Here is a 23,618-nt window from a genome sequence, read left to right as displayed (position 1 = left end):
ACTCGTTGCATGCCTGCTCTTAGGTCATCAGTTTTCATATTTTTTTCAATTTTTTTATTTATTTCTTGTAATATTCTTTCTAATACAGTGGTCCCCAGCTTTTTGTAGTTCCCGGCAATCGTAAAATTCGCCAATCATAGAGGTATTTTCATATAAACATGGACTCGCTTTTCATAGGTTGACTCGCGAGTCGTAGTTCGTCCGGGACGCGTACCCACGGCATGAGCCAGGGCGGCAGCCAGTCTGGCATTGTTTACCAGTGAGCGAAGGTCCCCTCACGTGCTCCAGCGAAATATTTCATAATATTCCATTTATTTTAGTGCTTGCAAGTACTAAATAAGCTACCATGGCTCCAAAGAAAGCTCCTAGTGCCAAGCCTGTGGTAAAGAAGATGAGAAATACGATTGAATTTAAGAAAATCATCATTGAACAATATGAAAGTGGTACAAGTGTGGCCGAACTGTCCAGGATGTATAAGAAACCCTACACAACCTTATGTTCCATAGTGGCCAAGAAAAATGAAATAAAGGATGCTGTTTTTGCAAAGGGAGTAACTATGCTGACAAAAATGAGATCACCAGTACTGGAAGAGGTTGAGAAGTTATTATTTGTGTGGATAAATGAGAAACAATTAGCAGGAGATACTCTTATGACTTCGTTTATTTGTGAAAAGGCTAGGCAGTTGCATGAAGATTTGGTAAAGAAATTGCCTGCAAATAGTGGTGAAGTGAGTGAATTTAAGGCCAGCAAAGGCTGGTTTGAGAGATTTAAGAACTGTACTGGCATACACAGTGTGGTAAGGCATGGTGAGGCTGCCAGTTCGGACCACAAGGCGGCTGAAAAACATGTGCATGAATTCCAGGAGTACATAGAGGCTGAAGGACTGAAACCTGAACAAGTGTTCAATTGTGACGAAACAGGCCTCTTTTGGAAGAAAATGCCAAAGAGGACCTTCATTTGCCAGGACACAAGCCATGAAAGACAGGCTGATGATGTTCTGTCTGTCTGTGGATCACTACGACAAGGTCCTAAATGCACTAGAAGACAAAAAGAATGCAGATGTAATATATACAGACTTTGCAAAAGCCTTCGACAAGTGTGACCATGGCGTAATAGCGCACAAAATGCGTGCTAAAGGAATAACAGGAAAAGTCGGTCGATGGATCTATAATTTCCTCACTAACAGAACACAGAGAGTGAAAAGCTCTGTTCCACAAGGCACAGTACTCGCTCCCATCTTGTTCCTCATCCTTATATCCGACATAGACAAGGATGTCAGCCACAGCACCGTGTCTTCCTTTGCAGATGACACCCGGCATGACAGTGTCTTCCACAGACACTGCAAAGCTCCAGGCAGACATCAACCAAATCTTTCAGTGGGCAGCAGAAAACAATATGAAGTTCAACGATGAGAAATTTCAATTACTCAGATATGGTAAACATGAGGAAATTAAATCTTCCAGAGTACAAAACAAATTCTGGCCACAAAATAGAGCGAAACACCAACGTCAAAGAAGTGATCATGTCGGAGGATCTCACCTTCAAGGACCATAACATTGTATCAATCGCATCTGCTAGAAAAATGACAGGATGGATAATGAACCTTCAAAACTAGGGAGGCCAAGCCCATGATGACACTCTTCAGGTCACTTGTTCTATCTAGGCTGGAATATTGCTGCACACTAACAGCACCTTTCAAGGCAGGTGAAATTGCCGACCTGAAAATGTACAGAGAACTTTCACGGCGCGCATAACGGAGATAAAACACCTCAATTATTGGGAGCGCTTGAGGTTCCTAAACCTGTATTCCCTGGAACGCAGGAGGGAGAGATACATGATTAAACAGGCCTCTTTTGGAAGAAAATGCCAAAGAGGACCTTCATTACACAAGAGGAAAAGGCAATGCCAGGACACAAGCCTGTGAAAGACAGGCTGATGCTAATGTTCTGTGCTAATGCTAGTGGGGATTTCAAAGTGAAGCCATTACTAGTGTACCATTCTGAAAATCCCAGAGTGTTCAGGAAAAACAATGTTATGAAGAGTAAATTGTGTGTGTTTTGGAAATCTAATAGTAAGGCATGGGTCACGAGGGAAATTTTCGTCGAGTGGTTCATTGAAGTGTTTGGCCCTAGTGTGAAGGAGTATCTCCTGGAAAACAAATTGGATCTCAAGTGCCTGCTAGTAATGGACAATGCACCTGCTCACCCTCCAAACTTGGATGACCTAATTTTCGAGGAGTTTGGGTTAATCACAGTAAAGTTCTTGCCCCCGAATACCACTCCTCTCCTCCAACTTATGGACCAGCAGGTTATTGCAAACATAAAAAATCTCTACACAAAAGCAATGTTTCACAGGTGCTTGACTGTGACCACAGACACTCACTTGACCCTAAGGGAATTTTGGAGAGAACACTTCAGCATCCTCCACTGCATAACCCTTATAGGTATGGCTTGGGAGGGAGTGACTACCAGGACTTTGAACTCTGCCTGGAAAAAATTGTGGCCAGATTGTGTCGACAAGAGGGATTTTGAAGAATTTGGGACTGACCCTAATGAGCCTATGTCTGTTGTAAAATCAACTGTGGCACTGGGGAGTTCCATGAGGTTGGATGTGAGTTTGGAGGATGTGGAAGAATTGGTGGAAGACCACAATGAAGAGCTCACCACTGAGGAGCTGCAAGAGCTTCAGCAGGAAGAGCAACACATCGCAGCTCAGAATCTTGCTGCAGAGGAGGAGGAAGAGAGATGGAAGAAGGTGCCTTATTCAGAAATTAAAGAGATTTTTACTATGTGGGGTAAGATGGAAAGCTTTATGGAGAAACATCACCCTAATAAGGTTGTTGCAAGCCAGGTTGGCAACATGTACAGTGACAAAGTCTTGGGCCATTTTAGGAAAGTGTTAAAGAGACGCCAGAAACAGAGCTCTCTCCACAGTTATTTTGTGAGAGAGGACTCCAGTGACTCTCAAGGTGGTCCTAGTGGCATTAAGAAACAGAGAAGAGAAGCAACCTCAGAAAGCAATTGGTACCTGAGGTGTTGATGGAAGGGGATTCCCCTTCCAAACTATAAACAATCCACTCTCTCTCCTCCAGTCTCCCATACACCAAGAAGAATCTCCAATAAAGGTAAGTGTTACGCTGTTAATGTTTCATTCATCATTTCCCATTGTATTGTTTATGTACTACATGCATATTTCATGTTAAATTTTTTTTGTTTTAATACTTCTGGGTGTCAGGAACGGATTAATTGTATTTACATTATTTCTTATGGGGGAAATTGATTCGTAAATCGTAAATTTCGTTTATAGAAACGGCTCCAGGAACGGATTAATTACGAACAACGAGGGACCACTGTATAATAATTGACGATTTGGCATACAGTGTGAGAGCCAATCAAGAACCGTCTGGGAACATTTGCTGATGTCAGCGGAGGATGGGTATATATTTCATTATGCTAATATCAACTCTACGGTTTATTTATCACAATTGATCTAGTCGGTTCCTGATCAGCCGGGCTGTGGCTCGTACGTTGGTTTGCGTGCAGCCAGCAGTAACAGCCTGGTCGATCAGGCTCTGATCCACCAGGAGGCCTGGTCACAGACCGGGCCGCAGGAGCGTTGACCCCCGGAACTCTCTCCAGGTAAACTCCAGGTAATGTGACATAATAAACAATATAAATAACATAGAAAGATAATATACACTCTTGAATGAATAAAATACACCATAATATGACGAGTGGTTGCGGGCAGACCCAAGATATAATAGTTATCACTCTGACCATTTCTTTCCATTCCTGGTCTCCTGAGGTTCTGGGATAAGAGAAAACGGAGTGTTTGTGAGGCTAACTGTACTATATCAATAGTTTCATACGGAAACACTGGAAAAAAAAAAAATCGATTTTTTCGAAAAAAAAAAAAAAAAAATCGTGAGTCATGAGGTACGGTGAACATTTACTATTTAATTAAATGATTTTCACAAGAATCATACAACACTAATTGTTTTTAATTTTGAAGATGTTTTATTGGAAATTATGGAAAATTTTATAGGGGTTACCCGTATGTATCTCAACATTACATGCATACAAGTAATCTCATTGGGAGACAACAACCATATTGTTTACCGTAGTCACCCCGTGTAGACATGTGAGAAAATTTAGCCACCCCTGGCCACTGCAGGTGGTTCCTTCGACCTCACAAGCTTACCCATATCTATCCGAGACCAGTATGACGGGTAGCACCCGCAAGTACGGCGCTACTAATTAATATCTTTATTTACTACAAGTACATGTACAAGGTATACAGTCCTAGCTGACAACAATGACATACTACTATATAGAAAGTCCCTTGTTATGCTCCGCATTTCGGTACATTTCGGGCAAATTAGGTCAGTGTCCCAGGATGCGACCCACACCAGTCGACTAACACCCAGGTACCCATTTTACTGATGGGGAACATAGACAACAGGTGGAAAGAAACACGTCCAATGTTTCTACTCTGGCTGGGAATCGAACCCAGACCCTCGCCGTGTGAAGCGAGAGCGTTAGCCACCAGGCCACCAGAGCCCTGTGGACTGTATAGATTATATTAGTTTAACTGAATGAAGGGGGGGGGAGTAGGTTGCACATGTATATATCCATCAAGGAAAAACACTTGTACATAATACCACCACTTACCAGATATTCTCTGGTCACTTGATGTAGCTGGATCACCCACAACCTATCCAATTACAACACACCTAACTGGCCAGTATCAATTTGCTATAACTAGAAGGGTTACTTAACTGTGGGTGATTGATGCTCCTTATTTCCTCCATTCACCATCTCATTTCGATGTTCTGTTACACAGACACGGTTCTTATTCCAGCAGGACGAGGTATCCGTTGGTTTGTCCAGGTTTAGAAGTCGTGACTCCATAAAACTTCACTATCCTCAGGACAGGAACCATGAGGTCTACACGTGCACACTCACTCGGAGCAAGGCGACTTATTTCACTTCACGCATTCTCTTAACTTAGTGTTATTATCACTGATTACATTACAATTCACAAGAAGATTTAACATATCATAATTATTATGCACATTAGAGGTCACTCCATTAAGATCTGAGACCAATGAGTGATGATTAAATCACGGGTATTTTCCCTGGACATACTCCATGGCGTCACACCAGTCACCGCCGGTCCTACCAATTCACTAATTTTACCACTTATTGCAGCGGTCCCGTAAATCACATTCCCTCACTCTGCACCAGGGACAGTTACAACACTTCCTATTATGAAGTGAGGCCTATATTAATCCTTAGGCCGCCGTGAACGCCAATTTTCTGGTCTCATGTTTTCACAGCCTCTTAACTCCATTCCAAACACTCCCGTTCCCTGATGCCCCGTCTCGACCTCTCCCCTGCCCATCAGCGCAGGCGCAGGGCTTCCCTATTGGCTCTATTCCATTTTCAAATACATTTTTGACCCATATCGACACATTAAACACCTATTAGGCACTATAGCTTCGGAAGATTAAAATATTTTCCACAGAAATATTCCAAATATTTTGTGATTTGTGTAGGAGTAAAGGGAAGATATTTTGCGACCTCAAAAGCTTACCAAATTTATTTTTTTGTGGAATAAAAGATATTTACAGGATTATTCCTCATCGAAATTATGCATTTAGTTTATTCAGGTATACAGAAATACAATTACATAGATTATCATACATAGCAGTATATGTGTAAGGAACCTGGGACGACCCAAAGAAGACAGAGTGACTTATGTCCACTGGGGTCCATTAGCATTGTTTTACGAGCAGAAAGTCGCCAAACAACCTTCCGTAGTACCATTTAGGCCCAGCTTGTTGTCAAAAGTCATTTTCAGTAATTTTTTTTTTCAATTTTTTTTTTGGCTACCTTATTGAAAAAAATTTAAAAGAAAGAGAACCAACACCTCTTAATTTACACCAAAAATGAAAGAAATCGGATGAGAGGAAAACACAATTAATTGCTCCCATCTGCTCTTAAGGTTCGTTTAGCAACAGGAATTGGTCAAATTTACTGATCAGAAACCAAGTAACATTTCGGCATAACTGTTCTGATATATATACATCTTTATCTACTACAAGAACATATACAAGGTATACAGACCATAGCTGACATCAGTGACATACTACTATATAGAAAGCCCCTTGTTATGCTGAGCATTTCCCATAAATTAGGACAGTTTTGTCCCAGGATGCGACCCACACCAGTCCACTAACACCCAGGTACCTATTTTAAACTGATGAATGAACAGGGACAGGGACAGCAGGTGTCATATGGAAGCACATCTCTAATATTTTCCAGCCGTACCGGAGGAGATTCGAACCCCGGACCTCAGTGTGTGGTGGTGTGTTGGTCTTCATTTGCTTTCAATTCATCTTTCTACAGAAATCACCTGCAGGTCATTGCCCTCGTCTGTTTAACTTGATACAGCTCTACACACAAAAACCGTGTCCAAATATTATGGAAGGGTGGTTACAGTTCATTTATCAAGAGTGTTTTACCAGTGTCAGGGGCCCAAGACTGTTCAACTGCCTCCCAGCAAACATAAGGGGGATTACCAATAGATCCCTGGCTGTCTTCAAGCTGGCACTGGACAAACACCTAAAGTCAGTACCTGACCAGCTGGGCTGTGGTTCATATGTCGGTTTGCGTGCGGCCAACACTAACAGCCTGGTTGATCAGGCTTAGTCTAAGGCACCAAGAAACCATTCCACCTGTTTTATTTACCTTATATTATGGCGATTTTTATTTCAACTGTTAAATTTTGTTCCTGAGTAATGTGGAAAACGTTGTTGCTTGTGTTTCCCTCGTTAACCAACCAGTTGCAATGTTGAGATGATCTGTGACGTTAATGGATGGTTGGACCATCAGGTGCACTAACTGGTGGATCATCAGGTGCACTAGCTGGTGGATCAGGTGCACTAGCTGGTGGATCATCAGGTGCACTAGCTGGTGGATCATCAGGTGCACTAGCTGTTGGATCATCAGGTGCACTAGCTGGTGGATCAGGTGCACTAATTGGTGGATCATCAGGTGCACTAGTTGGTGGATCATCAGGTGCACTAGTTGGTGGATCATCAGGTGCACTAGCTGGTGGACCATCAGGTGCACTAGTTGGTGGACCAGGTGCACTAGCTGGTGGATCATCAGGTGCACTAGTTGGTGAACCATCAGGTGCACCACCTGATGGATCAAGTATAATGCAACCTGCAGCACTTGTTGCATGTGGAAATAAATGGTATAAAATACCGACACAATGGAAATATAAACACATATGCAGTATAATGTGATCCTTTATTGACAACGTTTCACCCACACAGTGGGACTAGTACCGAACTTGCACACGAAAATCACTCACTACGAAAGCAAAAGACTTGGCAGACGATGCACCATCCCCCCAATGAAAAGCAGGGGTGTCACTAGCACGTTAAGAGACCATACAATAAGTGTCAGGGGCCCGAGACTGTTCAACTGCCTCCCAGCACACATAAGGGGGATTACCAACAGACCCCTGGCAGTCTTCAAGCTGGCACTGGACAAGCACCTAAAGTCAGTTCCTGATCAGCCGGGCTGTGGCTCGTACGTTGGTTTGCGTGCAGCCAGCAGCAACAGCCTGGTTGATCAGGCTCTGATCCACCAGGAGGCCTGGTCACAGACCGGGCCGCGGGGGCGTTGACCCCCGAAACTCTCTCCAGGTAAACTCCAGGAACCACTCGCCAAGAAACTTCTTCATCGCTATCCCACATAAGAACATAGAACACTGCAGAAGGTCTACTCACAACTTGTCCAATACCCCTGCCAAGCTACCAAAGAGACTATAACCCCACCCGGTAGATCATCAGATGCAGCATTCTCCACCTGACCTCAACATTCTGAACATGACTATAAATACTCCCGTACCTTCCACCCCAGGTAGATCTGTGTGTGACTTGAAAAAGCCCACTGTGTGGGTGAAACGTTGTCAATAAAGGATCACATTATACTGCATATGTGTTTATATTTCCACTTGTTGCATGCGTTGGCGACGCCAACACATGCCACTCTTGTACTGGCGTTTTATATTGTATCAACTCTGGGTTTCTCACAAACCTGAAGACAGGACGTGTGTGGTGGAGAGAGTGATTGCGCTGCTGCTGCGCTCTGAGTTTCTCGAGAAAATGAGGTTTGGAGAGACAGTAGCATGAATTCCCTCTTGCATCTTGGCTGCTCTACTACAACTATTGCCAGAAATCACAGATTAAAAAAAAGTCAGTTACAAAGTGGAGCTTAATTGAAACATTTTGCCTTTGGACAGGCATATCTGGTAAATTTGCCTTTTTCTTGGCACCTCCTGTCAGCTTTTCATCATTTATCTCCAAGATATGAGACGCAGGCTGCTCTGGGGTACAGCTCTTACCTTCCCTCGGAGGTTCGTCCTACCCAGTCTTCAAGCAGCTTACAAATGACTCCACCATCTGGTAAGGAGACAACCAGCACTGCCTGGCTACCCGCAGGTTAGTAGAGGCTCTCCTAAGGTATACCCTGAAAGTACATGTGTTAAGATGCACCTACTGAAGGCAGAGGGTGGAGCATCAGCCTTCCTCCAAAGTGTCACCAATCTTCTTTCCCTGAGCAGTGACTTTCACTTCTCAGTAGGAACTTTCACTGCTGCGTGGATTATCTCCTCTCGTGTGCCTGGTCAGAGGAACTAGTTACATAAGCTATATGATCAACTGCTACCAACTTTTATAATTGTCCGAGGATGTTGTACTGGAACAAGTGAGGTGTTGTACCTGGAAGTGATGTACTGGAACAAGTGAGGTGTTGTACCTGGAAGTGATGTACTGGAACAAGTGAGGTGTTGTACCTGGAAGTGATGTACTGGAACAAGTGAGGTGTTGTACCTGGAAGTGATGTACTGCAACAAGTGAGGTACAATAGCTGGAAGTGATGTACTGGAACAAGTGAGGTACAGTACCTGGAAGTAATGTACTGCAACAAGTGAGGTGCAATAGCTGGAAGTGATGTACTGGAACAAGTGAGGTACAGTACCTGGAAGTGATGTACTGGAACAGAAGAGAGGTACAATACAAAGTAGAATGGTGTAAGATGAGCAGGAGTTTGAGGTAATCAGTCCCCTCAGTCTAGAGTCGATGTAATCAGTTCATCAATCTTTATAAAAGTCTTAATATGAGTCATGACTGATGGACTGAACACATCGACTCCAGGCTTAGGGATTGTTACCTCAAACTCATCATCCACCATTTATCTCTGGACTGATAAAGTCACAATATAGAAACCCAAGTGCAGCACAAGTGTCTCAGTCATCTTCTTGCCGGTTTTCTAAGCCATTTATATAACTATACGCATTGCAACTTCATATTTCGGTTATATTTTTCGTTAAGGTAGAGTTTGTGTGTACAGGAGAAGTGGAAAAAGACAGCATTGGCACAGGAAAACAAGCATTTTTATTGTCATTAAATATATGCTATTGTGAAAATGCTACATTTTGGAAGAGGAGAAGTGGGATATCTCCTATTTTCAATTCACAGAACGGGCGGGGTTCGAGCCCATGGTAGGGAAGTGGTAAAACTCACAGGTCAGTGTGTTAACCACTGGACCTGCTGACCTGTTGATCAATTTTGTCTCAGGATGCGACTCACACCAGTCGACTGACACCCAGGTACTCATTTTTACTGATGGGTGAGCAGGGACAACCGGTGTAAGAAAACACGCCCAATGTTTCCACCCTTTACCGGGAATCTAACCCGCACAATCACTGTGTGAAGCGAGAGCTTTAGCCACCAGACCACGGGCCACTCCATTATTTTTCTTATCTTACTCAAGCTTCAGTGTATTCTTTCTCATCACGATGTTGTATCTGCAGGGATCTTTATTCCTTATTTGATACATCTGCAAGGTTCTTAACCAGCTTCCACATTGTTCCTGATCAGTTTCACACGTATTATATTCACATCGTTCCTGATCAGTTTAGAATTTGAATATTACATTTCCAGGGTTTATCATCAACTTCATCTCTCAGCCAGTCATCAGTGGGTTTACTTCAGCTGCAGCTATCATCATAGCTTCGTCCCAGCTTAAGCTACTGTTTGGTCTTCGTCTCAAGACCAAAGGGCTGATCGACACTTGGGTGAAAGTTTTCTCAAATATCCAAGATTTACGATGGCAGGACCTCACACTCGGCCTCATCTGCATTGTCGTCCTCTTCCTCCTGAAGGTAAGATGACAGGACCTCACACTCGGCCTCATTTGCATTGTCGTCCTCTTCCTCCTGAAGGTAAGATGACAGGACCTCACACTCGGCCTCATCTGCATTGTCGTCCTCTTCCTCCTGAAGGTAAGATGGCAGGACCTCACACTCGGCCTCATCTGCACTGTCGTCCTCTTCCTCCTGAAGGTAAGATGGCAGGACCTCACACTCGGCCTCATCTGCATTGTCGTCCTCTTCCTCCTGAAGGTAAGATGGCAGGACCTCACACTCGGCCTCATCTGCATTGTCGTCCTCTTCTTCCTGAAGGTAAGATGACAGGACCTCACACTCGGCCTCATCTGCATTGTCGTCCTCTTCCTCCTGAAGGTAAGATGGCAGGACCTCACACTCGGCCTCATCTGCATTGTCGTCCTCTTCCTCCTGAAGGTAAGATGGCAGGACCTCACACTCGGCCTCATCTGCATTGTCGTCCTCTTCCTCCTGAAGGAAAGATGGCAGGACCTCACATTCGGCCTCATCTGCACTGTCGTCCTCTTCCTCCTGAAGGTAAGATGGCAGGACCTCACACTCGGCCTCATCTGCATTGTCGTCCTCTTCCTCCTGAAGGTAAGATGGCAGGACCTCACACTCAGCCTCATCTGCACTGTCGTCCTCTTCCTCCTGAAGGTAAGATGGCAGGACCTCACATTCGGCCTCATCTGCACTGTCGTCCTCTTCCTCCTGAAGGTAAGATGGCAGGACCTCACACTCAGCCTCATCTGCACTGTCGTCCTCTTCCTCCTGAAGGTAAGATGGCAGGACCTCACACTCGGCCTCATCTGCATTGTCGTCCTCTTCCTCCTGAAGGAAAGATGGCAGGACCTCACACTCGGCCTCATCTGCATTGTCGTCCTCTTCCTCCTGAAGGTAAGATGGCAGGACCTCACACTCAGCCTCATCTGCACTGTCGTCCTCTTCCTCCTGAAGGTAAGATGGCAGGACCTCACACTCAGCCTCATCTGCACTGTCGTCCTCTTCCTCCTGAAGGTAAGATGGCAGGACCTCACACTCAGCCTCATCTGCACTGTCGTCCTCTTCCTCCTGAAGGTAAGATGGCAGGACCTCACACTCAGCCTCATCTGCACTGTCGTCCTCTTCCTCCTGAAGGTAAGATGGCAGGACCTCACACTCGGCCTCATCTGCACTGTCGTCCTCTTCCTCCTGAAGGTAAGATGGCAGGACCTCACACTCGGCCTCATCTGCACTGTCGTCCTCTTCCTCCTGAAGGTAAGATGGCAGGACCTCACACTCGGCCTCATCTGCATTGTCGTCCTCTTCCTCCTGAAGGTAAGATGGCAGGACCTCACACTCAGCCTCATCTGCATTGTCGTCCTCTTCCTCCTGAAGGTAAGATGGCAGGACCTCACACTCAGCCTCATCTGCATTGTCGTCCTCTTCCTCCTGAAGGTAAGATGGCAGGACCTCACACTCAGCCTCATCTGCACTGTCGTCCTCTTCCTCCTGAAGGTAAGATGGCAGGACCTCACACTCAGCCTCATCTGCACTGTCGTCCTCTTCCTCCTGAAGGTAAGATGGCAGGACCTCACACTCAGCCTCATCTGCACTGTCGTCCTCTTCCTCCTGAAGGTAAGATGGCAGGACCTCACACTCAGCCTCATCTGCACTGTCGTCCTCTTCCTCCTGAAGGTAAGATGGCAGGACCTCACACTCGGCCTCATCTGCACTGTCGTCCTCTTCCTCCTGAAGGTAAGATGGCAGGACCTCACACTCGGCCTCATCTGCACTGTCGTCCTCTTCCTCCTGAAGGTAAGATGGCAGGACCTCACACTCGGCCTCATCTGCATTGTCGTCCTCTTCCTCCTGAAGGTAAGATGGCAGGACCTCACACTCGGCCTCATCTGCACTGTCGTCCTCTTCCTCCTGAAGGTAAGATGGCAGGACCTCACACTCAGCCTCATCTGCACTGTCGTCCTCTTCCTCCTGAAGGTAAGATGGCAGGACCTCACACTCGGCCTCATCTGCACTGTCGTCCTCTTCCTCCTGAAGGTAAGATGGCAGGACCTCACACTCGGCCTCATCTGCATTGTCGTCCTCTTCCTCCTGAAGGTAAGATGGCAGGACCTCACACTCAGCCTCATCTGCACTGTCGTCCTCTTCCTCCTGAAGGTAAGATGGCAGGACCTCACACTCGGCCTCATCTGCACTGTCGTCCTCTTCCTCCTGAAGGTAAGAAGATCGTCGCATTATCTATATTGTTTTAAGAATGTGAAATGACTGTTTTATTAGTGCTATACATCTAAATATCTACAGGTCCTCTTTTCTCGAACTCGACTTTCTTGACGTTAAAGGTCTTTTTCAAGAAATTTTTCTGCTTCAGTGTAAGAAGGATATATTCAAGTCCTTGTTCCACCCAAAGGAAAATCTTGTGTTACTTCCTGCAAGTTTTATCTATTTTTTTTCTTTCCTGAATACTTTTAACCTCTGGTATTCTTACGAATCTCCGAATTTCATCTCTCTCGCCAGAAGTGCTCGGTAATAATATCTTTATTTACTACAAGTACATGTACAAGGTATACAGACCATACCTGACATCAATGACATACTACTATATAGAAAGCCACTTGTGATGCTGAACTTTTCCTGCAAATTAGGTCAGTTTTGTCCCAGGATGCGACCCTCACCAGTCCACTAACACCCAGGATGCGACCCACACCAGTCCACTAACACCCAGGTACCCATTTTAAACTGATATGTGAACATGGACATTGTCTTATGGAAACACGTCACTAATGTTTTCCAGCCGTACCGGAGGAGAATCGAACTCCGGTCCTCGGTGTGTGAGCTGAGTTCTCTAGCGATCGAACTACGGGGCAGTGATTACACAGGTTAAATTGTTCCATAAATCTCGCATCTGCCTTCCGAAGGTACGTCATGAAGTCTTATATTACGTCGTTGTTTCCTGAAACAGTTTATTGTACGTTTTCTAAATTACCAAATGACGTAATCATCCTAACTCTCGACACTCCCATTGTTCTTTCTCTTATGCAGATGTCACAGTAGTTACTCTTAATGACTAGTGAAATTACGTAAATTACCCAGAACTTCAAGGTGTTGTTCTATCTAACCTGACTCACGATTGCAAACAGACTATACCACAGGTTGGGTTAGAACCCGCGATCAAAGAGTCGCGGGTTCTAACCCGACCCGTGGTATGGTTTGTTATTATATCTACTCAGTTCTGTTGTTGCTTTCAACTTCATCTTGTGAATAAATGTGGATAAGGTCAATTCCCTCTGAAGATCACTATATGTTCCTCACATTATCAAGGAACAATTGTTCCTTGATAATGTGAGTAGTCACGAAAGCGCTTGGAATTTCTCTATTCTTTCACAGTGGTTGTTTTGCATATTCTGAAATCGCCTGTTTACTGTGATCTTATTGTGTGTGTGTGTCCTCTTCAAGGGGGGCTCCTTGGCGTGGTGAAGAGGCTCTTGGTCTGAGGAATTAGACCTATCGGTCTTCTTCCTCAGACCGAACCTAATTACCCCCCAATCTCCCCTCCCCTATCCCATCCTCCCCATCCTCCCCTTTTTCCTTTCCTCCTCCTCCTCCCCACTCCTCCCTTTTGCCCTTCCTCTTTTTGTCCTTTGGGATTTCTCCCACAGGCGCGCTAGTTCCTAGGTAGGAGAAAGGACACCGGGGTCCATCCCATTCCGTTGAGGTTTCTTGGCGGTGGCGTAGTTTGCCGTGGAATCTGGATTGCCTAGGGATGTCCCGATCCCTCTCCGGTATCCCGGAGTAGCTTTGGGTGTCTTTTGGGCGACGGGTGTAGCTCTGGAAGCCACCTTTCGGATTCCGGGGGTGGTGGCTGAAGGAGGTATGCTTTGTGGCGGATATCCGGCCGCCCTCTCTTTTGTCCACCGAGGTAGCTCGGCAGATGTGAGGTTGCTATCCCAGATTGCTGGTTTACTGGCATGAAGGGTAGGGTATGGCACGGGTTCCATGCTGCATCTGCGCTACTAGCGGTGTCGAGTCCTCTTGGGCGCGGAGGGAGATTTCTGGCCCTTTCATCCCTCCTAGGAACTATCCCTCCCCGGTCCCCCCTTTTTTTTTCTTTTTTTTATTTTTATTTTCTTTTCTTCTTTCTTTTTTTTTCTTAAAAACAAAAAGAAAGAAGTAACCTAACCATGGCAGCCCTAGTCCATGAACCTGGTACCCCCGGGCCCCTTCTTGATACCGCACCCCGTTCTGACCCCGCCTCGTCTTTGGACCACTCTTCAGACATTCCTCATGCCTCTGTACCTATTGCCGGTGCTGTTTCCTCACCCGCTTCAGGTACTGAGGCCTCGACTGACTCCTTCGATTTATCAGACCTTCGCTCTCCTCTGACTATGCTTCCGGCCTCTCCCTCTACGGTGCGGCAATTTTCAAATCGCCGACCCGTTCCACGTCGGACCAACTCTGGTCCCACGCCTAAACGTCAACGACAATTACCTGCTGATGATACTTCTCCACCTTCACCTTCTCGTTCTTCTCAGAAACGATCGACACGTCCTTCACTACCTTTCCACGCTCAGTTTCAGACTGAACAGTGGACTAAATTCTTCACTTTACGACCAACTTCCTCTACTGCCTATCTTTCTGACCATAGTATTGGCAAGGCACTCCTACGCCATGTTGGTAAAGATATTTCTTTTCATGCTCTTAAGAGCGGTACGCGCATCATTACCGTACAGAATGCTACCCAGGCTCGTGAGCTCTCTCGTCTTACCCATATAGATACTGTTCCTGTCACCCTTGAAAAACATCATTCCCTCAATTCTTGTAGTGGTACCGTTATTCTGCCCCATACCATAGTTCAACAAAATTTCCAGACATGTGGCACCGACATTCTAGAACAGCTGGAACTCCAAGATCTCCCAATCCTCAAGGTAGACACTTACGTTCTTCCTGCCCGTGGGCGGAGACGATACCCTAGCAATGTGGCTCGTTTAACTTTTGACAGCCGAGAACTCCCATCCTCCGTTTATATAGCAGGACATCGGTTACAAGTTCGAAAGGTGATCCCTACACCACAACAGTGTAGAAATTGCTGGCGATTTGGCCATCCAGCGAAATATTGCAGATCTATCGCCGAATGCCCAGTCTGTGGTGCCGATGACCATTCTAATACGTCTTGCAATCGATCTCCCTCTTGCCTTAACTGTCATGAGGCTCACCCTTCGTACTCTCGCCGTTGTCAGGTCTATTTAAACGAGCGGGAAATCCGTTACCTCAAAGAGACAGAAGGTCTCCCTTATGCCATGGCAGTTTCTCATCTCCGCCTCCAAGGGAGACTCCCACGTGTTTCTTATTCCCGTGTTTCAAAACGTCCCCCCACTTCTGGTATCCCATCTTCTACACCCACCTCTGTGGTTACCTCTCCCATAATCACTCCTGTATCTAATCCTTTTGCTGTCCTCGGCTCAGACGTCCCTACTTCAACGCCTCAGTCTAATCTCGCTTCTTCGAGTTCTCTCTTACAAGCCTCAGTATCGACGAGACCTCGTACGACACCTCTTCCCAATCGTACCTCTACTTCTCAAAAGTCAAAAAAAGGTCCGGTAACACCTCCTACCCATCTTCCACCTCCTCATTTTACCCTCCCTGTCTCTGTCCCTAGTTCTTCCCCTCTCACTGGCTCAGTTACAAGTGCAGAGGTTCACCCTCCTCCTCGTAATGTACCTTCCTCCCCTGTTCCCTCCCAAGTTTCTTCCTCTTCTGCCACCTCCCAGGTTCCTGTCTCTTCTGTCCCCTGCCACGCTTCTCCAGTTCCCTCCACCCTTTCGCCCCCCCCTACCTTGGTACAGTCCAATACAGTTCCAATCTTTACTCATCCTCCCCCTACCATTCCCAATATTGTCTCCCATACGACATCTCTGAATTCCGAAACACTTGAAGCAATCTCTGAATATATTGCAGAGACCAAACCATCAATGGACACTGATCCACCTTCCGCTCTTCCTCTCTCCTCTGCTCCATCTGCGCAACTCCTTTCTTCACAGCGCACCGTTCCTTCGCTGCTTGAACATTTTCCACTGCCTCCGCATGTGGACTTTTCTAACCCTTCTAGTCCGTAGGAACCCTTACCTGCGGATTTCAAGTATCTTTATCATTGCCAATCATGGCCTTTTTACAGTGGAATATACGCGGCCTCAGGGGTAATCGGGGTGAGCTTCAGATGTTACTCTCCCAGTTTGCCCCTGTTGGTGTTTGCTTACAGGAACCAAAATTACACTCTGCTGTTATTTCTCACATCTCAGGCTATAATTTATTGTATTCTTCAGATCCTTTTCCTGATGGGACCTTTAATGAAAGTGCCCTTCTTCTTCGCACTGATATTCCGTACCATCAGCTATTTGTTCATACTTCGCTGCATTACACAGCAGCCCGTATCCACTTACATAGGTGGTATACGCTCTGTTCTTTATATCTCTCTCCTTCTCGGGCATTATCTATTCCGGATTTTGCCTTCCTTGTTTCGTCATTACCGCCACCGATTCTGTTACTTGGTGATTTTAATGCCCACCATTTCCTCTGGGGAGGGTCTCACTGTGATTCCCGTGGAATTCAGTTAGAGGCTTTTCTTGCCACCCACCCCCTCCATGTTTTAAATACAGGTACTCACACCCATTTTGATCCTCGGACTCATACTCTCTCTTGCATCGATCTCTCAGTTTGCTCTTCCTCCGCCGCATTAGACTTTACTTGGTCTGTTCTCCCGGACTTACATGACAGTGATCATTTCCCAATCATTCTTACTTCCCCTTCATATTCGCCACCTCTTCGCACCCCACGCTGGCAATTTAATCGGGCAAATTGGAACCTTTACTCACACCTGACTGTTTTTAAAGAGGTTCCTTCTTCGTCCTCCATCGATGAGCTTTTACACCTCTTCTCGTCCTCCGTTTTCACCGCAGCTTCTCATTCTATACCCCAAACTTCGGGCAGGCATTCTCAGAAATGCGTGCCTTGGTGGTCTCCTGCTTGTGCTCGTGCAGTACGTTTGAAACGCGCTGCATGGGGCAGGTACCGGTACAATAGAACCACAGAGCGACTCCTTGATTTTAAACAGAAGCGTGCGATCGCTCGCCGTGTCATCCGTGACGCTAAACGCACTTGCTGGCGAGATTATGTCTCCACCATCACCTCTGCTTCCTCTATGAGTGCAGTCTGGAAAAAAGTACGAAAACTGAGTGGTAAATATTCTCCTGACCCGGCTCCTGTTCTGCGGATTGCCGGTGTTGATATAGCAAACCCACTAGATGTTGCCAATGAAATTGGCAATCATCTGGTCCGTATTTCTCAGGGACTCCATCTATGCCCCTCATTTCTTTCCTCAAAGTCTGCCAGAGAGTTAGCACCCTTGGACTTTTCTTCTCTCAGAGAAGAACAGTATAATGTGCCTTTTACACTTCAAGAACTGGAGGCAACACTCTCAGCTTGTCGATCATCGGCAGCTGGGCCCGACGACATTCATATTCGTATGCTACAACATTTACATCAGTCAGCCCTTGCAGTCCTATTACACCTTTACAATCTTATTTGGTCACAAGGAGTTCTTCCACAGCTGTGGAAATCCGCCATTGTTCTCCCTTTCCGCAAACCAGGCACTACGGGACATGAAACCTCCCACTATCGTCCCATTGCTCTTACCAGTGCAGTTTGCAAAGTAATGGAACGTCTAGTAAATAGACGTTTAGTGTGGTATTTAGAGACACACAACAGTCTCTCCACTCGTCAATATGGCTTTCGTAAGGGACGTTCTACCATAGACCCCTTACTGCGCTTGGATACGTATGTTCGTAATGCCTTTGCGAATAACCACTCAGTTATTGCCATATTTTTTGACCTTGAGAAGGCATATGACACAACTTGGAGGTATAATATTTTAGCCCAAGCCCACTCCTTAGGCCTTCGAGGCAATCTACCATCCTTCCTTAAGAACTTTTTAACTGACAGGCATTTCCGTGTTCGGGTTAATAATGTGCTCTCCCCGGACTTTGTCCAAGCTGAAGGTGTCCCCCAGGGATGTGTTCTGAGCACAACACTTTTTCTCCTTGCTATTAATGATTTGGCCTCTAGTCTTCCATCAAATATTTGGTCATCACTCTATGTTGATGACTTTGCTATTGCCTGTGCAGGTGCTGACTGTCACCTCCTTACAGTTTCTCTCCAGCATGCAGTCGACCGTGTTTCCAATTGGGCCACCACACATGGGTTTAAATTTTCCAGCACTAAAACCCACCAAATCACTTTCACTAGACGCTCTGTCATCTCTGATCATCCTTTGTACCTCTATGGCTCACGTATCCCTGAACGTGATACAGTCAAGTTTCTGGGCCTCCTCTTTGATCGTAGGTTATCCTGGAAACCTCACATTACCTCTCTGAAGGCAACTTGTCACAGCCGGCTGAACCTTCTTAAAACCCTTGCTCATCTTTCGTGGGGAGCTGATCGTCGAACCCTCCTTCACCTACATTCCACCCTTATTTTATCGAAACTTGATTATGGTGACCAGATCTATTCAGCGGCATCTCCTGCTACTCTCTCTAGCCTTAACCCCATTCATCACCAAGGATTACGTTTATGCCTTGGTGCTTTTCGCTCTTCCCCTGTCGAAAGCCTCTATGCAGAAGCGAACGTTCCATCCTTATCCGATCGCCGTGATGCCCATTGCCTGCGCTACTATGTACGCTCTCATGATCTCCGCAATCCTTCCATTTATAGAATGGTCACTGATATTAGTAGACATTCTTTATTTGTTCGCCGCCCCTGCTTACTCCGTCCCTTCTCTCTTCGCCTTCATTCGCTCTTGTCTTCTCTTCAACTACCACCTTTCTATGTACATGTAGCATCTCACTTTTCCCTACCCCCCTGGGAGGTCCCAGCTGTTCGAGTCTGTTCTTTCTCCCTCCCTTGCTCGAAAGCCCAACTGTCTACGGTCGCTTCCCGCTCTCTTTTTCTTGACCACTTTCACTCTCATTCTCATGCCATTGCTGTGTACACAGATGGCTCTAAGTCTTCTGACGGCGTAGGATTCGCAGCAGTGTTTCCGGACAGCGTCGTACAAGGGCATTTACTATCTTCAGCTAGTATTTTTACTGCTGAATTATATGCCATCCTTACAGCACTTATCCGTATTGCATCTATGCCTGTGTCATCATTTGTGGTTGTCTCAGACTCCCTTAGTGCTTTACAGGCTATACAAAAATTTGATACACCTCACCCCTTAGTCCTCCGTATCCAACTTTGGCTACGCCGCATCTTTACTAAGCATAAAGATATTGTTTTTTGTTGGGTCCCTGGTCATGTTGACGTACAGGGCAATGAACAGGCAGACACTGCTGCGCGGTCAGCAGTACATGACCTACCAGTTTCTTACAGAGGTATTCCATGTACGGACTATTTTGCTGTAATATCTTCCCACCTTCACACCCGTTGGCAACAACGTTGGTCTACTATGCTCGGCAACAAACTTCAGTCTATTAAACCGAGTATAGGTTACTGGCCGTCTTCTTATCACCAGTGTCGAGGTTGGGAGACTACTCTCTCCCGTCTTCGCATTGGCCATACTCGTCTTACTCATGGATATCTCATGGAGAGGCGTCTTGCTCCTCTCTGTGAGAATTGCCAAGCTCCATTATCAGTCAGCCACATTCTGTTGGACTGCCCACTTTATCAACGAGCACGCAGAATTTACCTCTGTCGTCGTCTTCGCCCCGCTGCTCTCTCTTTACCTTCCCTTCTCGCTGATGGACCCACCTTTCATCCGGACTCTCTTATTGACTTTTTGACAACGACTGACTTACTTCACAAATTCTGATACTTTCAGCCCTTTCTACTTGTATCTCTTGCTACCCTCTACCCCCGTACTATCCCCTGCCCCGCTGTTTTCTGTAACCTGCTGATCATCCCCCCTCCCTCCTGCCATCCAATTCCCTTGCTTCCTTCCCTACCCTGCAGCGCTGTATAGCCCTTGTGGCTTAGCGCTTCTTTTTGATTATAATAATAATGTGTGTGTGTGTGTGTGTGTGTGTGTGTGTGTGTGTGTGTGTGTGTGTGTGTGTGTGTGTGTGTGTGTGTGTGTGTGTGTGTATATATGTCGTGCCGAATAGGCAGAACTTGCGATCTTGGCTTAAATAGCAACGCTCATCTTGCCATATAGGACAAGTGAAAATTTGTGTATGCAATAATTTCGCCAAAATCATTCTGAACCTAACAAAAAAAATATATTTCACTATGTTTGTTTAGTACTAAATTATTGTAAACAAATCTAAAATACATTTAGTTGGGTTAGGCTAAAATAAATTGTTTTCGTTATAATAAGGTTAGGTAAGTTTTCTAAGATACTTTTGAAGCAAAATTAAAATTTTTTACATTAACATTAATGAAAAAAATATATCTTTAAATGTATAAGAGAAAGTTTTTGAAAGGACTTAATTTTAAATGAGTTCTTGCTAATTGCCCAGTTTTACATATTCGGCACGACATATATATATATATATATATATATATATATATATATATATATATATATATATATATATATATATATATATATATATACATATATATATACATATATATATAGACAGCCTGTACTGTCTGCACAGACAGCCCATGCTGTCTGCCAGCTTAGTTCATATTTCGCACCACTAAGGTGCTGCCATCTATAGGCCTTGCCACTTCAGTATGCCCAGACTTGCCTCACCCTCACTCACACAGCGGCCTGGCATCAAGTCACAAGTACTCCCAGCTCTCTCTCGTGGGCATGGCCCTCCCGGGCCATGGACACAAACACACAAGCCTGTGTAACCCACAACGACTTAATAAACAAAGAAGCCTCCGAAGACGTATATCATTTAACCACCCGCTACCAGAATACCAAACAAGCTCGTTATATATATATATATATATATATATATATATATATATATATATATATATATATATATATATATATATATCTATATATATATATGCAATAAGATCACAGTAAACAGGTGATTTCAGAATATGCAAAACAACCACTGTGAAAGAATAGAGAAGTTCCAAGCGCGTTCGTGACTACTCACATTATCAAGGATCAATGAAAGTAAAGCATCAAAGGAAGGTATATAAAGGGGTAGCCCACACCTCACTATCAGCTCCCACAACAATGAAATACCTGACGCGAGACAGCAGGCCCGCCGGCCGAACTAGACAGGTCCTTCATACAACCCACCAACAAACTATTCTACCCAAGAAATAAGAAATTTAAAAAATTATTATTTCTCCAATGTATTATTAAATTCTTCCCAAATTCTATTAATTATAAATGGATCTAATTTATCTAAACCAAAGGAAATATTCATATTATTGTCAAAACTGCTTTTTATGAAACAAGATTCAATTATATTCCTGTAATAAAGTTGGTAGAATTACCGACAATATGTAAAGTAAAAGGACACAAGTGCAACTAATGTGACATTTATTGTGGCAACGTTTCGCTCTCCAGGAGCTTTATCAAGCCATTACAAACAATACATGGACACAGAGGGTATATAAAGGCTCAGAGTGAGGTGAATACTAGTGAGGTACCATTCCGATGTTCACTAGTGGTAGTAGTAGTAGTAGTAGTGGTAGTGACAAAAGCAATTAATTCGTACATGAGTAAAAGGATACAAAAGCTATTACTTGGGTAACATAAAAATAGGTTGGACAAATACAAACTGGAATGAGGCAGGTTGTTTCAGTGTTCACTCTCTGTGCTTTGTGTAGTATAACAGGAGAGACTATGTGATGGCAGGGTTTACAGTTTTCAGGAGGATTCTTGCTAAGACTTCGGAGATGGTGAAGCTGCCGTTGTTTTGTTTAATTGTATTCGAAACAGCGATCAGTGCTGATTGAAGGCATTTGCGTGTGCGGAAATTAGTTTCTTTTATCACTAATTGGGCGTCTCTGAATTTCATAAGATGATTGGTGGAATTTCGGTGTTGTACACAGGCGTTGTTTATGTTGTCGTTCCTACATGCGTATATGTGTTCATTGAGGCGGGTGTCGAGGTTTCTTGCTGTTTCACCTACGTAGATCTTGTCACAGCCTCCACAGGGTATAGTGTAAACTCCTGCATTGACTGGTTCGTGGTGCTTGGGTTTTGTCCTGGTTAGATCCTTTATTGAAGTGGTAGAAGCGATGGCGACTCTGGTGTTAGCTTGTGAAAGTACTTTTGAGACGTTTAGTGCAACCTGGCTGTTGGGAAGAATTATAACTTTGTTGGGAGCGGTGTTGATGCGTGGAGAATTGATGATCTGAAGAGCTCTTTTCTTGCAGTCTTTGATGAAAAAAGAAGGAAATTGTAACTCAGTGAATGTTTGGTGAATGTAAGTACATTCCTCGTCAAGAAACTCAGGACTACAAATTCGGTATGCTCTTAGGAAAAACCCGATGATGATGCCTCTTTTGGTCTTGGTATCTTGACTGGAATAGAAGTGTGTGAGATCATTTTTATTGGTGGGTTTCCGATAAACTTGAAATCTTAGGTTGTTGTCTACTTTGTGAATGAGGACGTCGAGGAAAGGTAGCTTGTCATTGGACTCTTCTTCTAGTGTAAACTGAATCGCTGGTTCAACTGCGTTGAGCCTTGCCTGAAGATCCCGTACATCAAAACGTTTTGGAGTTATTACGAGGACATCGTCCACGTAACGTAACCAAGTGACGCTTGAAGGGATGATGTTGGCGAAGTGTTCGGACTCTAGGTGTTCCATGTATAAGTTGGCTAGGACGGCACTTATTGGGGAATGGGGAATGGGGTCCCCAATAAGTGCCGTCCTAGCCAACTTATACATGGAACACCTAGAGTCCGAACACTTCGCCAACATCATCCCTTCAAGCGTCACTTGGTTACGTTACGTGGACGATGTCCTCGTAATAACTCCAAAACGTTTTGATGTACGGGATCTTCAGGCAAGGCTCAACGCAGTTGAACCAGCGATTCAGTTTACACTAGAAGAAGAGTCCAATGACAAGCTACCTTTCCTCGACGTCCTCATTCACAAAGTAGACAACAACCTAAGATTTCAAGTTTATCGGAAACCCACCAATAAAAATGATCTCACACACTTCTATTCCAGTCAAGATACCAAGACCAAAAGAGGCATCATCATCGGGTTTTTCCTAAGAGCATACCGAATTTGTAGTCCTGAGTTTCTTGACGAGGAATGTACTTACATTCACCAAACATTCACTGAGTTACAATTTCCTTCTTTTTTCATCAAAGACTGCAAGAAAAGAGCTCTTCAGATCATCAATTCTCCACGCATCAACACCGCTCCCAACAAAGTTATAATTCTTCCCAACAG

The 23,618-nt window shown here is 44.9% G+C and overlaps 1 protein-coding gene across 1 annotated transcript in view; it reads left to right on the top strand.

Annotated features, from left to right (window-relative positions):
* Positions 1-23,618, top strand: part of LOC128703728 (sodium-independent sulfate anion transporter) — a 160,855-nt gene that overhangs the window by 112,598 nt on the left and 24,639 nt on the right. The window contains exon 5 of the mRNA XM_070101367.1: positions 10,022-10,242. Coding sequence (XP_069957468.1) covers positions 10,022-10,242 — 221 coding nt within the window. The remainder of the gene's footprint in view (positions 1-10,021; positions 10,243-23,618) is intronic.

Source organism: Cherax quadricarinatus, chromosome 76 (genome assembly GCF_038502225.1).
Source record: "Cherax quadricarinatus isolate ZL_2023a chromosome 76, ASM3850222v1, whole genome shotgun sequence".
Taxonomy (NCBI): Eukaryota; Metazoa; Arthropoda; class Malacostraca; order Decapoda; family Parastacidae; genus Cherax; species Cherax quadricarinatus.
The sequence above is the reverse complement of the archived record's forward strand: the minus strand, read 5'-3'. Positions and strand labels throughout refer to the sequence as shown.